Here is a 15,672-nt window from a genome sequence, read left to right on the forward strand (position 1 = left end):
CTCAAAGCCAACTCATGAGCCGGTTCTCAATAACATCTGGGAGCAAAAGCTTTGAAGACTAAAGGCAGCAGGGCACCAGTTTTATTTAAGGTTCGCGTTCCCGTGTGGCCTGAGGACCAACTGTCAGCAAAATTTTCCCGGTCGCCTTCTCTCTTCCACCTTCTGCCCAAATGAAGTCGAAAAGATCCGCACGACGGGCAAGGGGCTAAGCGGTTAAGGCAGCCGCGTCCTTCAGGTGTCAGCCTCGAACCGTTGGGAAACCACAACCCCCAGAATCCCTTGTGCCAAGAGGTCAAGCCGCAAATAAGATGGCTCCAGAAGGGTGGACCATGCAGCAGGAGAGAAACTCTAATACCAGGCAGTGTGTTTACTGGATGTGTTTGAATAACCAAATCCCCACAAATGCAACACCCAACTAACCACCTTCGGGGCGTGGAGGCCCCGCCTGTCGCCTCCTCCCCGCTCCTCCAGGGGCATCCTGGGAGTTGTAGGCCAGCCGCTGGGCTGCGCCGAACTACCCTTCCCAGGGTACCCTGCAAGTCGGGAGATTGCAGTGTTGTTTTCCAAAACTCTGTCCGCACCGAGACCGCCTTTTCCCTGTTCCCTACTTCCATCAGTCCACTGCTTCTTGTCCGTCGCGACAAAGCAGCGGTCGCAGTGGAGGCCCCTGCGCCTCGCCGTGCCGCCCCGAGGGGCACTTCCGGCACGATTCACTTCCTGGTTGGGTGGATGGAGCCGGGCGGGAGCGCGCGCGGGGGAGGGGCGGAGGGTCAGTCTCCGCCGGGCGCTCCCGGGGATCAGCTGGCGGGCGAGTGGGCGCCGTACGCGGCCCCTGCTCTTGCTGCAGCGCCGCCTCCTCTCCGCGTCGCAGGTCGGCCCGGCAGCTGTGACAATGTTGCGGAGCTGGTAGCTGGGCGCCGGCCGCCGAGCTCTCTCAAGTGGGTGCCGCCGGGATGCTGCCGCGCGGGCGGCGGGGAGGACCGGGAGGAGGGGGAAGCAGTGCCCAGCTGCGTTGGTGCTGCCCACGGCGGGCCGAATCCCCTCTTTTTTCGAGCCCCGGGGACGCATTTTCAGCCCGAGAGGATTTTCTCGCCAAGAAAATGCGTGAAGCGTTTCCCCAGGATGATGGCTTTTTCCCACCCCCCCCTTCCCAGGACCGAGCAGTTGAATTTTTAAGCGTGTTACTGATTCATCCTCTTTCTTCCTCTGTCATCACAGGTTTAAACTTACACGAATCGCTCTCCTGAGGAGGAGGGGACCCGCCGCGCGATTGACACGCATATTCCTATAGGCATCCTTCCTCAGCCGCCACCCCCACGGCCGGATTCGGGTGGCTCTTCTCGGAGCTGAAATCTGAGAAGAAATCCTTGGGTCTCCTTTCTTCCTTTTTTTTTTTTTTAAATCTAGAAACTATCGGTATTTTGCTTTGCTGCTTCCTTTTTGCAAGATGAAGAAGTTTTTCGACTCCCGGCGTGAGCAGGGCGGCTCTGGCCTGGGCTCCGGCTCCAGCGGAGGAGGGGGCAGCACTTCGGGCCTGGGCAGTGGCTACATCGGAAGGGTCTTTGGCATCGGGCGACAGCAGGTCACTGTGGACGAGGTGTTGGCGGAAGGTACGGTGGGTCTCTTTCAGAGCTCCGTAAATTAAAATCGTGTGCTGATGCGGCAGGACTCTGGTTGTCTAGTTGTTGGTTGTATGAATGGGTTTTGACCAGTTGACCTCCCTTCCCCCTTCCCTTGTCCTGTGATTCATTGTCCTTGAGAGATTTAAAACTGAGATCTGAAAGTGACAGGGCTTATGGGGATGGAGGAAGATTGCCAGAAATTGTTTAACTCAGTGACCTTTTATTAAAAAAAAAAAACAGTAAACAATGTTGAGAAGCTATCCTTGTCTGCCTTGCCGAATTATGAGGATCAGAGGAGAAAACGTATGTGTGAAAGTATAAAGCTTTACATCAAATGCAGGGTAGTGCGGTTGTCATCCTTCTAAAACTTGAAATATTGATGTGAAGGCTGAAGGGTGGGATGGGGGACCTCTAAGGAGAGAGAGGAATTTGTTTCTCCTTTTCCTAACCAACTTTCCCACTTCCATGAGCAAGCATTGGAAGAAAAAGGACTTTCAGAGAATGGGAATGTGGCTTTCCAAGAGCCAGGACTCTCGGTGGATTTGTCTAGGTTTGTTTCCTGACTCAACTGTAATTAGGTCCCGAGAACATAGCTAAGGTAACAAAAATAATGTGAAATCGATGTGGTTATTCTGAATTCAGTCTAGTAGGCCCCTCTTCCTCCTGTTTTATTTATTTATAACCAAAAGAAGAATTACTTTAAAGCTAAAACTGGGTGGCTCTGATTTTGTTTTTCCTCAGAGAGGATGTTATTTAGATCTGCTGGGTAAATTCCCTACCTGTGTATGCATCTGTATGGGTATAAATAAGAAGATATATGTCTTTATCCCCTAGGCTTTAGGGAAATCTTTGCATGTCTCTTTTGATAACCTTAACCTCAACCTTCATAATTATGCCAGCCTCATACTTTTCACAGCCCATTGCCTGCTTAGTGTGCTTTTATTTTTAATAAAAGCAGCAATTTTCTTGGCATGAAGCTATTCAAACTAATTGGGTAGGGCCAACCTGCTGTAGGTTGTTATAGACTGAGAAGGGTTGGGGAGAAACAGTTGATTAGGGAGGAGGAGAGAAAGCTTAGAGGCCCCTTAAAAAGGAGCCTTTTGCAAGCTAAGGTTGAAGCCAGAGTCCCGACCTGGGCCTGGGAAGTGCCTGTCATGGTGAGTGTTGCAGGCTGGTGGATTGGGAGGAGGAGGAAGCTGTTTGGCTCTCAGCTTGTGTAAGCGGTGGATTCAGCAGGCCCGGGTTCTCTGGGGTTAGGGTTGAAGCCTGTACTTTAAAAAGACTGTTTTTAAAAAGATATCTGACAATCATGCCTTTGTGAAATTGTTGCTCTTTTCCATTTTCTGTACTGCTCTAGCTGGACTTAATCCGGGGCCTGGGTCACTGTCTCTGTGGATCCTTCCTGTGGGCTTTGGTGCAGGATGGGAGATGCTTCTGTGCCTGCTGCCAGATCCGCACCCTTGAGTCTGATGTGTCTGCAGTGGGATGGAGAAGTGGAAGAGTGTGTGTGTGCAGGAGAAATCGGGAAGAGTGAGGGGGTGCAGCACTCTTTCCTCCTTCCTGAATGGCCTCTGCTGATCTCATAGCCCAGGAGCATTTTGTTCATCCAGGATATTGTCTCATTACAGATGATGCTATCCTAAGCAATGCCTGTACTCAGCGATGGGGAAAGAAAAGGCAAAATTGGTCTTTGTTATCTAGGCTACCCTCCTCTTCCCCAAGATTCATCCTTGAGAATTGCTACATCACGCATTATGGTATTTTGATGTGTAAGTTAGGGCCTATAGCTCTGCATTCATTCGTTTATATATTCATTCAACAAACAGTTACAGAGTGCCTGTGATGTGCCAGGCACTGTGCTAGGCTATGGGGATATGTCATTAAACTAGATGTTGGAGTTTACAAACTCCTTTGACGGATGGAAAACAGTGAGTTATAACTGAGTGGTAAGTGTTGTCATGGAGATAGCTTAGGGTGCAGTAGCCCCCTGTTTAGGGAGCTAAGATTGCTTCCTGGAGGAAGTGTTCTAAATAGAGACTTGAAGAATGAATAGGAGTTAGCTAGGTGTGGTGACAGCATGGGCAAAGACTCAGCGTAGCAAGAGAGAATATGATGTATTTGGGGAAATTGATAGATTTACATTTTTCTTTTTTAAAGTTGCAGTTCCACAGAGGTGAGGTTAGATTTTAACCTCTGTTTGTAGAGACAGGGAAAAAGGTGTAACTGGCCTTGAACTTTCTCCAACTGGATGTAGAAACTGGGTCTGGTAGTGTTGTTCGGTTAAAATTGAGTTTGAGTTTGTGGCTCTTAGAAGTATGTATGTATGTAGGAACCAATATAGAAAGTATGTAGCACTTACCAAGTACAAAGGCATGACTAGGTTCTGAGAGGAGTATAGGGCGATCTACTGTGTGGTGGCTGCCTTTAAGTAGCTGGTGGTGAATTTGGGAAGACCAGGCATACGTTCCCACATCGAGTAGCATGGTTACGGTAGTTGGCTATAGAGTCAGACAGGTATAGGTTCAGATTATGGTTCTTCTCTTTACCAGCTGTGGAACCTTGGACAAGACCCTTCAAGCCTCCCTGGAATCTTTATTTTCATATGGCAGTAGTTCTGACAGAGTGGAACCAGGACGGGAGCATGAGCATTGCCTGGGCGCTTGTTAGAAATGCAAATTTTCAGGCCTCATCCCAGAAACTGTGGGTGTGGGGCTTTAACAAGTTCCTAGAGAGACTCTGATGCAAGCTAAAGCTTAAGAACCACCGCCCTATGGGGTGGTCTTAAAGATTAAATGAGACAATGTATATAAAAGGAAACATTTCTCAGGTGTTCAACAAATAGTAGCCATTATTTACCTTACATCATACATACAGTTAGGAGGGAGTGAGGGGGTAATATGAAGGCTGGTTTGGCAGAACTGAGGCAATCCCTTTCCCCCATGGTGGGTGGGCAGAGCCAGATACTCTTTGAAGAGGCCTCACCAGCTCCTTAAAGGATCAGCAGATATTTTGTGTAGCCATGCTCCTTTCCTGGACCCTGTTTTCTGTGGGTTCACAGGTGCTGACCTTTCCACCAGTCCAGAGTTGTCTAAGGACAGTGAGCATTATGCCCCACATGGCCAGGCAGTGCAGGGAGGGATGAGGAGTAGGACTTCCAACACAGATCTGATTGCTACCACATCCCACTGATGATCCCTTTTTCCCTAATGTGGGTATTGGTCTATGCTTTATAGTGAGGAATTGCAGGGGCCCTAAGGAGCAGGCGCTGGAGCTGGCAGGAGACTGCTGGGCAGCCATCTCTCCAGCAACAGCTCCAGCACTGCTGGCCTGGTTTCACTAACTTGCCCAGCAGTAGCTTGTTGGCCTGGGGGAAGTGGAGGCTCTAAGTCAGGAGTTTAGAGGGATATGGCTGTCTCTCAGCTGGGTGCAGGGGAGGGTATTTTCTCTCTAGCTTTCTCAGGGAAGATGTGATGAGGTGCTAAGTCATGTTGGAGTTAATGGGTATGTGATGTGACGGGAAGATTTGGTTTGAACTTTCAGAATGAGTTCAATGGGAAAATCAGAGCAATGCTCCAAGAAACACTGAGAATCTGTGTTTTCATCAGAGCTTCTTAGCTAAATGAAGCCTTCCATCTAAGCTCTAAACAGTAAATAGTAAAAATAAAAATACAGCATTCCAGAACTGCATCAATTCTATATAAGGTGGACAAGGTGACCCCTCAGAACAGTTTTCTAACCTATACTAAAGGAATCCAGGCCTAGGGCTAATGAGGGTTACTGAGTAAGTCTCCATATCAGTAAACTTCTCACACACACACACACGCACACACGCACACACGCACGCGCGCACATGAATCCTGATGGCGCAGTAGTTAGGCATTCGGCTGCTAACCGAAAAAGGTCAGCAGTTCAAATCCACCAGCTGCTCCTTTGCAACCCTATGGGGCAGCTCTACTGTGTTCTATAGGGTCGCTATGGGTAGGAGTCAACCCGACGGCAATGGGTTTGGTTTTTGGGACATATATATATGTAAGTGTGTGTGTATATATACATATATATGGCATTGGTGGCATCACTATGATGCATGTATTCATTTAGCGAATGTTTATTAGTGCTTTCTTTGTGGCAAGCACTATATTACGTTCCAGAGATACAAAGATCAAAGATAAATGGGACATGGGCCGGAGCTCATGTGTTGTTGAGTTGGCCCCTACTGATGGCAGCTCCACGCACAATGGGATCAGACCTTTGTGATCTGCAGGCTAATTTTTGGAAGTAGATCGCCAGGCCTTTCTTCCTGATCTGTCTCAGTCTGGAAGCTCAGTTGAAACCTGTTCAGCATCATCATAACACAGCAAGCCGCCACAGATAGATGGGTGGTGGCTGTGCTTGAGGTGCATTGGCCAGGAATCAAACCTCCATCTCCTGCTTGGAAGGCAAGAATTCTACTGCTGAACTTCCACCGCCCTCAAGGAGCTCTTATTGTTGTTGTTGTTAGTTGCTGTCGACCTGGAAGCAGAGCTCCAGGCCTGTCTTCTGAGGCACCTCTGGGTGGGTTCAAACCGCCAGCCTTTCAGCTAGGTATTTGAGTGCTTAACCGTTTCCACCACCCAGGGAGCCAGAGAGCTCATAGACCAACAAATAGCTGTGAGATAAGTGTCCAGCACTTAGCATGGCCCTTGGTATGTAGTTGATGGTTAATAGATACTCATTAAAAAGATGTTATGAGATGATAAAGAGAAAGGGCCCCGGGGTGAAGGTTTATAGATGAAGTGCAGTTTGAACAGGAATAGAAATTACCCGGCAGATATTCCAAGTGAGGGTTACCCAAGGCCTGCCAGGCAGAAAGAATAGCACATTCAGAGGTGAGGAGTGATGAAACAGTATGATGAGTTCTGATAATACCGACTAGTCTAGTGTTATCATTCCGGTTCCTACAAGCTTCCCACTGCAGAATCAAGGAAAGAAGACCCTGGAGTAGTAGAATAAAATTCTTTTACATTTGCTGTTTGGGTGTGCTCACTCTCTTCAGTGGCCCAGGGCCCTTTGAATAGCTGCTGAATCAAGTATGCACTGATCTCCTGCTGTGCCTCAGGCCTGTGTCATTGTGGGGCTTAGGAGCCTCTAGTGCCTGGGGAAGGAGTCGTCAGGGAAGATTCCTAGAGGAGACAGATGCGAGGCAGGAAGCTTGAAGAATTTGGACAGAAGAAGATGGGGGAGCGAAATGAAAGGAGTGAATGGGAACTGATGGGGACATTTGACCAGAGCAGAGGCTACGTTGGAGAGCATAGGAATAAGGTTATGGAGGGCTTTGAATGCTGGGCAGAGAGGTTAGTTATAAGCACCTGAGACCATCTCTTGACACAACGCCCATTTCATCCCTCTCACTTCGGATGTCTTTGCCTCGTGGGAAGTCTGGTTTTTAGAGGCAACTACAGATTTTCAGGGGGTGGTTAGTGAATGGTGTCTTCTTCCTAGCTTCAGGCATGATGATGGGTATAGCTTTGCTAAAGATAGCCAAATCTGGAATTGAGAAATGAAGTCCAGAATAAGCAGTTGCCGTGGTCGAAGCCTTTCCTTTGGTCTTTCTAAAAATCTAGCACATTTGGTAATGATAATGAGGGGAGAGAAACAGTTTCACATGGGTTTCTAGTGGGAGAGTATGGGGGGAGGCATACACTTGCACCTCGATAGCTAAACTGCTTGTAGAGTACACAGGAAGGACTTGATAAACATTAATAAAGCACACATGGAAACATGTTGTGTCCTGCATCAGAGCAGTCGTTTTAACTTACAGCATGTGAAGGTTGACGCTTCAGAAAGGGGACTAGTACCACCATCTACCTTCATCTTGCGCTCTTAGAAGGATGAATGCTTTCTGAGCCTACGTAAAAAATAACTGTGACATCTGCATCTGAAAGAGCCAAAAATTATAATAATAGAAATGCTGTTGTCTACAGAAGTAGCACCTAGCACTGTGAGGCAGCAAAGAATAGCTTCCCATCTGCATTTCCAGAGCCATACTTTGGTGTGGTGGAAGGAGTGCTGCAATTTGAATTGGGAGATTAAGATTTGTTGGTTCATTCACTGCCATATTCAGTAAATGTTACCGAGCATTCACTGTTTGCTGGGCATTGTGCAAAGATGAATAACACAGGGCCCTGCCTTGAGGAACTGAAAATCATAGGACTTCATACACATAAATGAATAACTTAAGTGCTGTAATGGAGGGATGTCAAAGGAGCAGGGAGACAAGAGGGAACAGCTCATTTTGGGTGGGAGAGTAGTCAGGGAAAGCTAAAGAAAGGTGACACTGGAGGTGTGTCTTCAGAATAAGAAGAGCTTACTGCCAGATGGACAAGGTAGGGAAGAGCATTCTAGGCAAAGAGACTAGCATGCCAATGACACAAAAACAGGAAAGGGTATTGCTTGCTGGGGAGCTGTATATTTTGAGAGAGTAGTAACCTATTAGTGGCCCAAGGCTCTCCTGTTCAGTATGGTAGCCGCTAGCTGCATGTGGCTATTTAAATTTAAATTAATTAAAATTAAAGAAAAACTCATTTCCTCATTTGCACTAGCCAAATTTCAAGTGCTCAGTAGCCACACATGACTAAAAAACCAGTTGCCATTGAGTCAGCTCTGACTCCTGGCAACCCCATGTGTGTCAGAGTAAAACTGCTCCATAGGATTTTCAATGAATGACTTTCAGAAGTGGATCACCAGCTTTTTCTTCCGAGGCACCTCTGGTGGATGCAAACCTCCAACCTTTTGGTTAGCAGCCCAATATGTTAACTGTTTGCACAATTCCAGGACTCTAATTTAAATTTACTAAAATTAAAGAAAAATTCATTTTATCGGTTGCACTACCCACATATCGAGTGCTCAATAGCCACATGTGGCTAGTGCCTAGCATTTTGGACAGTGTAGACAGAGAATATGTAATCATCACAGAAAATTCTATTGGAGAGTGTTGGTTTAGAGCAATCATTTCTAAACTTTCTTGGTAGACTAGCCCTATCAGTTTCAAAAAGGCACAAACATCCCTTTATATCTGTGTATGGTTGTTTATAAGTTATATTCATGGGCTGCTGTTATTTGCTAATATCTGAACACATAGCATATATTTAGGATGAAGTTCATCATTAATGATAGTGCATATAAATCTATATTTTAAATAATTTCCATAAGGTTTTGGTGAGCTTCTTGTCAAATCATATTAGATTGCGATTGTTCCCACCTTGTAGTGTGACTGACGAAGAGTTTATACCAGGAACAGAAATGACAGCTCGCCTTTCCCTTGTCCTTCATTTATGCTTACATTATCTTTAATCCATGGTTTCTTTGCAGGAATCTTTTCAAGCACCTTGTTTGTTTTATGAGGGTTAATTCATTTATAACAATATAATCAGTAAATCATTTAACCAAGCACACATGAAGTGCAGTACCTCTCCATGCAGAAAGGCTATCACCATCAACCTTCTGCACTGTGGAACTCCACACTTCCCTCAGGATTCTGTCGGATTTGTATGAGACGTGTGACCGATGTATGGACTGAGTGAGAGCACTAGTGTTAGGTCATTTAGTAAATATTAATAAAGATGAAAAAGAAACATAGAATAATTTATAATAAATAATATAGAATAAAAATATAGAATAAAGATGAAAAAGAAATATAGGTCTCCTTTTTTTTCCCTACTCCAGTGGATTGCCTTGTGTGCACTTAAGTGGTTCTCAACCAGGGGTAATTACTCCCAGGGGACATTTAGCAATGTCTGGATACATTTTTGACTGTTACGACTTGGGGTGGGGTGAGGAGGGTAGTAATACTGGTATCTTGTGGGTGGAGGCCAAGAATACTGCTCAACATCCTACAATGCACAGAACAGCCTCCCACAACAAAGAATTTTCCAGCTCAAAATGTCAGTAGTGCCAAGGTGTAGGGAAAGCTTGGTATAGAGGGCAGGACTGGAGTTCCTGGGTGGTGCCAATGGTTAATGTGCTTGGCTGCTAACTGAAATGTTGGAAGTTAGAATTCACCCAGAGACACCTTCAAAGAAAGGCCTGGTGATCTGCTTCCGAAAAATCAGCCACTGAAAACCTTACAGAGCACAATTCTACTGTGACGCACATGGAGTTGCCATGGGTTGGAATTAACTCAGTGGCAACTGGTATGGGTAAAAAACCAAACACATTGCCATCGAGTCAATTCTGACCCATAGCAACCCTACAGGACAGAGTGGAACTGACCCATAGGGTTTCCAAGGCTGTCATCTTTAGGGAAGTAGACTACCGCATCTTTCTCCCGCAGAGGGGCTAGTGGTTTTGAACCGCCAACCTTTTGGCTAGCAGCTGAACACTTAACCACTGCATCGCCAGAGCTCTTGGTATAGGTAGAGGGCAGGATTAATGGTGGAAAAGATGGGAGGTGACGTTGAGAAGGCAAGCAGGGTCCAGAGTATGACTGACCTAACTGAACAGTTGGACATACATTTTGTTGGCTGCGGAGCTGTCAGGTTTAAAGCAGGGCACGTAGTCATCAGTTGTGAATTTTGGAAAGATAACTGGCAGCAGTTTGGAAAGAAGATTGAAAACAGGAAAGATTAGTGGTAGGGAGATGAGGAAGAGGCGATTGAAGTATCTGGGTGAGAGAGGCTGGGCTAGAGCAGGAGGATGGACAACTTGGGATGGCACTGAGACGTATTTCAGAGGTAGAACCAGCATGATTTGTTGAGCAGTGTGGGGAGAGAGTAGTCAAGGATGGCTCAGAAGGGATTAATTTGCTGTGTAACTTTAGGCAAATCACTTAATTTTTAGATTCATATATTCAGAATCAATGAACTAGAAGTCTTTCTCAACTTATTATGGTTAAAAATCTTTATATCATTTTCTGCATTTTCTGCATAAGTGCATTTCTGCACTTCCAGAAATAAACCAGTAAACCCAAGAAGGTAGAATGCAAATCTTTGTAGGTGCTGGCTGAGGGGAGTTGTAACAGTACTCTACTGCTGAATTTTGAGTTTTAAAAAAGCCTCCCCATGTTCCCATACCTCAGCAACCCCAAAATGTTGTGAAAGCACGTCCTGACTTGAGGAGCTTATAGGGAGGTTCAGATGCAAAGGGAGCAAGGAGAGAAGATACCGACAATCCTTTGTACAAGGAAGAATTTGCGGGAAGAGACCTCCACTTGGAGCCAGAGGCCTTGGATTCAAGTTCTTTGACTGGTACTTCTTATCAGTGTCGCTTTGGGGAAGTCATTTAACCTGTGGGAGCTTCTGCTTTTGTGTCTGTACAGCTGGAGTAATAACTCTCCTGCCTACCTCTGCAGGGATGTTGTGATCATGAAATGAGACAATGTGGGCATAAGTTAGACTGCGTGAGACGGCTTTGCCGGCCAGCAAAGAGTAAGCAAGGTTTATTGAACATCTAATATGTTTTCAGCTGTATCTGAGATGCTATGGGAAATAGAAATAACGGAAGACTTGGCTCCTGCCCTTCTAGTTGACTTGATCTGACCAACACACAAGAAACAAGTGAACTCCACAAGACAGTATCTGTTGAAATGCCGGGATGTGTGGTGTAGTCTGTAAATTCTAGAGGGGTTGAAGGGAAGGAGGTCAGTGAGGACTGAAATGGCTAAGAAAGACTTTGTGAAAATAGATTGTTCTTAACTGTGAGTCTTTTTTCTGAAACCCCTCCTTCGAGGACCTTGTTTTAAGGAACATAACTAGTTCAGCATGTTTGCCTTTGTTACGTACTTCTCTCAGCAAAGTTGAAGGAAGTATTGCAGCATTTTTGGTCTTTTTTGAAGAACAAAAATGCCTACCTAAATATATCAGATGTTCAGTGTTTATACCCGAAGGAAAAAAGCTTTTTCATTCTGTGTGAATTTAAATCACTAAGGAATAATGAATATTAGCACGTTAAGGTGATGCTGGCTGCAGCGTTTTTTGCTGACTTTCTCCTTTATTATCTTTATTATTATTAGTCTGTTATCATTATTTTTCAGTCTGTTGTCTTTATTATTATTTAGTCTATTATGGGTACTTTAAACAAACCTAGTACTGTTGGGTCATAGGCAGATGTTATGAGGGGAGCCTCTTCTTAAGAGTGAAACTTCCATTTTGGCAGCCAAGTTCCTGAAGGTGAAATTGAAAAAATGTTGACCAGGTAAAGACGGGGCGTTTCAGTTGAGGTCTGCTGTGGTGAATCAGCTTCAGCTGGTCAGTTTTCTCCTTGTGCTTGAGTTAACCTTGGCAGACACTGGATTGTAGTGCCAATTGAGGCTTTGATATTTAGGATTTCTGAAAAGCTGAGAAATTATTGGACGACAGCTTACAGCATCCCTATATTATTAAGATAGAAGGCTAAGCATAGCACTGATGCTAGATTATTGTTTGTAATTATAATGATCTTAAATAATAATGCCTTTCATCCAGGATTTGAATCCTGGAGAAAGCAGTATAAATCCATGTAATTTGTTTGATGTCTGTTTTCAAGGATGCTTACAGCTATCGTACTGGGACCGTTAGGGTGAGAGAAAGATTATTATCCCTCTGGTACCGAGCATGAAATTTGAGGACAAAATGGAGATTTCACTACCCATCAGGGACAGGAAAAGGGAAAGGACCCAGGCAGTTGGGCCCTTCCTGGAGGATTGGGGCCTGAGCCGCATTTACCGAGGTGGCAGGTCTCCTGCTAGTACTTTGGCTCATCATTTTTCCTGGTCAGTGAATCTTGTCTTCAGGAAGTGCTGGTTATCTTACAGGTTTCTTAGACATGTTTAGTTTCCCAACCCTGTGCTTCAAACCTTTGTCCTCTACAGCCTGAGACTCCTGGGCCCTGGTGACACAGTAGTTAAGTGCTCGGCTGCTAACTGGTTTGAACCCACCATGCACTCTGCAGGAGAAAGATGTGACAGTCTGCTTCTGGAAAAATTACAGCCTTGAAAATCCTATGGGGCAGTTCTGCTCTGACCTGTAGGGTCATTATGAGTTGGAATTGACTCGACAGCAATGAGTATTTTGGTTTTAAATTTGAACAGTGCAAGAGTGGATACTGGAGAATAAATTAACTGAATGAATATTACAATATATCAGTACTTATTTATACTCACTAGGCAGGCAGGAGAGACCAGATAGATTTGAGATATACAGATCTTTCTTATTCCTTTTCCAATAATATATTACATCTATGTTTGGGACCTTCGTGTAGCTTATTACAGTTATAAGACCTGTTCGCCTTCTAAGTTTTCAGTAAAGTTGAGAAATAACAAAATTTAAAGCAAAGTGGAACATTTTCCAGAAAGTCATGTGACTCTCTTTAGTGATTGTATTAAGTTATGGATTCCTGGTACTATCTCAAGAGTAGAGACATAACATATGAGTATCTTAGCTGTATGAAGGAACTCAAAGTGTTTAAATGCTACACTTTAAAGACAGAAGAGATTAGATGAAGTATCAAAAATTCAGATATTACAGAAATTTATCAAAAAAGACAAGTAAAGAATGTCCTAGTCATATTGAGTGGCCATTTGTGAGGAGACAGCTTTTCCTGGCCCTTGAGGGCTTATCACTTTTTAACAATTTATTGTTCGAATAGGAATTTTCCTGAGATACAACATACATTTCCTGTCTTGTAGGCGATATGCAACAGAGGCAGCATAATATAGATGGAAAGTGTTCCTTATCTGAGCCTGTTTAGTGACTACCCCTGAACTTGCCCTGTAATATGGGCAGATTGCTTCCCAACGCTGTCCACCAGGTTCCTTGTCTGTCAGATGAGGACTAGATGATGATGAAGTTACTTTCCAACTCTTAACATCTTGTTATTGGTAGTTGCCATTGAGTTGGCTCTGACTCATGGGGACCTTAGGTATAACAGAACAAAATGTTGCCCTCTCCTGCACCATCTTCATGATCATTGGTATGTTTGAGTCCATTATTGTGGAGATTGTATCAATCCATCTCCTGAGGGTTTTCCTCGGCCTACTTTGTTGTTGCGTGCCGTTGAGTCGATTCCGACTCACAGTGACCCTATAGGATAGAGTAGAACTGCTCCATAGGGTTTTCTAGGCCGTAATTTTTACAGAAGCAGATTCCCCAAGCCTTTTCTCCTGTGGAGCTGCTGGTGGGTTCGAACTGTCAACCTTTCAGTTAGCAGCCAAGTGCTTTAACCGTTGTGCTGCCAAGGCTCCTTAGGACTTCTGCTTTACCAAATATGAAATACTGGTGGCATAGCTTCCAGCATCGTAGCAACATGCAAGTTACCACAGTATGACAAACTGACAGGTGGTGACCTAACATCTTATGGTTCTTTTATTTCTCAAAGGCATTGTTATTAGAATGTTACTGTCTTGTTATAGGTATGTTAGGATCTTTGTGGTAAGACAGTTCGCTTCTGAATAAAGTGGCCCTGGGTTGTTGTCCTTTTTGAATCTCGTGTCTGTGCTTTATAGTGTTTTCGGGTTTCTTCTTATGAGCCTGTCAGCCATCACTTCTTGCTGCTATCAGTGTACCTTTCTGAAGTAGTGCCTCTCCTCTAATTTGCTGCTCTTACTCTGCTGTGGACTTGGAGACCAGATGTCTAAGCTTGTTAGACTTGTGTGTAACAATAACGATGCTCTGAGTGAGGGTTTGAGGGTCTGTCTCTGATTAAAGCACATAAGCTGCAGTGCATGGGTTTTATGTCTCTTGATGACACAAACTATTTTCGTATGTCTCATGTTCTAGGAAGGTTGAGCTCAGAAAAGATAACTGGGGACCATATGATATTTGTTACTAATTAAATGTTCTTATGATGATTTATCTGAAGAGTTGTCTATTAATGCCTTAGAGATTTGCCTCCAGGTTCCTTTTTCCGTTCTGCTTACTCTCCCCTCCCTTGCTCTCTCCATCTCTCCCTCCTCAGTCCCTTCTCTCTGTCTGTCAGTGGTAGGCAATGTTTTAGGCACCATTGTAATATTGTTTCAGTTATTCAATTTCTGTTTGTTTAAAATCACAGAGAGGCTTCCAGGATTATAATCTACTGTTTAGTTCTTGGTATGTGTGTATCTTAATAAAGACCCTGCTGAAGACCCTCCAAATTGTATTTGGTGGTGGAGGCTGGAATACTTGAAACAATGAAATGACTGGGAGTTCCATATAATCTTTGGTTGAGATGGAAGAAAGTAATCAAGAAGCCTTAAAATTTTTTTGTACACAAATTAATCCATAGCAATAGTAGAATAATTAGAAGATAAAGCCACAAAAAAAAAAGAGAAAATATTACCCACATTCCCTTAGATTACCATTTGGGTGTGTACCCTTCCAGACTTACGTGTGTGTGTCTTTAAAATTTTTATTGTGGTGAAAATATATATAACAAAACATACACCATCTCAGCAATTTCTACATGTACAACTCGGTTGCATTGATTACGTTCTTCAAGTTATGCAACCATTCTCTATCCTTTTCAAACTCATTCCAGCACCATTAACATAAACTCAGTGCCCCATAAGCAAAAACTTACACTTTCCTCCTCCCTCCCATCCTTGGTAACCACTAATAATGTTTGGTTTTTATGTATTTGCTTATTTCATGTAAGTGAGGTCATACAATATTTGTCCTTTTGCAACTGACTGACATCATTCATCGTATTTTCAGGGTTCATCCATGTTGTGGCATGCATTAGGACTTCATTTCTCTTTATGACTGAGTAATATTCCGTTGTATGTATGTGTCACCTTTTGTTTACCCTTCATCTGTTGATGTTACGATGGACATTTTGGTTGTGTCCAACTTTTGGCTATTGTGCAAAGTGCAGCAGTGAATATTGGTGTATAGGTTTCTGTTTGTGTTCCTGCCTTCACTTCTGGGTAAATACTTAGGATTGGGATTACTGGGCCATATGGTAGTTCTGTGTTGAACTTCATGAGGAACCACCAAACTATTTTGCACAATAATCATACCACTTGACATTCCCACCAGCAGTGAATGAGGGTTCCTGTTTCTCCACAGTCTCTCCAGTGCTGTGTTGTTTTCTGTTTTTTTTTGATCATACCATTCTAATTGGG

General features: G+C 44.2%; 1 protein-coding gene across 1 annotated transcript in view; it reads left to right on the forward strand.

The window, feature by feature from the left end:
- The first annotated feature begins 752 nt into the window (after positions 1-752).
- The window catches only part of AAK1 (AP2 associated kinase 1), a 169,538-nt gene continuing 154,618 nt past the window's right edge, over positions 753-15,672 (forward strand). Inside the window, exons 1-2 of the mRNA XM_023733059.1 lie at positions 753-938; positions 1,219-1,610. Coding sequence (XP_023588827.1) covers positions 1,448-1,610 — 163 coding nt within the window. The 5' untranslated portion in view covers positions 753-938; positions 1,219-1,447. The remainder of the gene's footprint in view (positions 939-1,218; positions 1,611-15,672) is intronic.

This window comes from Trichechus manatus, unplaced genomic scaffold (genome assembly GCF_000243295.1).
Source record: "Trichechus manatus latirostris isolate Lorelei unplaced genomic scaffold, TriManLat1.0 scaffold00004, whole genome shotgun sequence".
In the NCBI taxonomy this organism is placed as follows: Eukaryota; Metazoa; Chordata; class Mammalia; order Sirenia; family Trichechidae; genus Trichechus; species Trichechus manatus.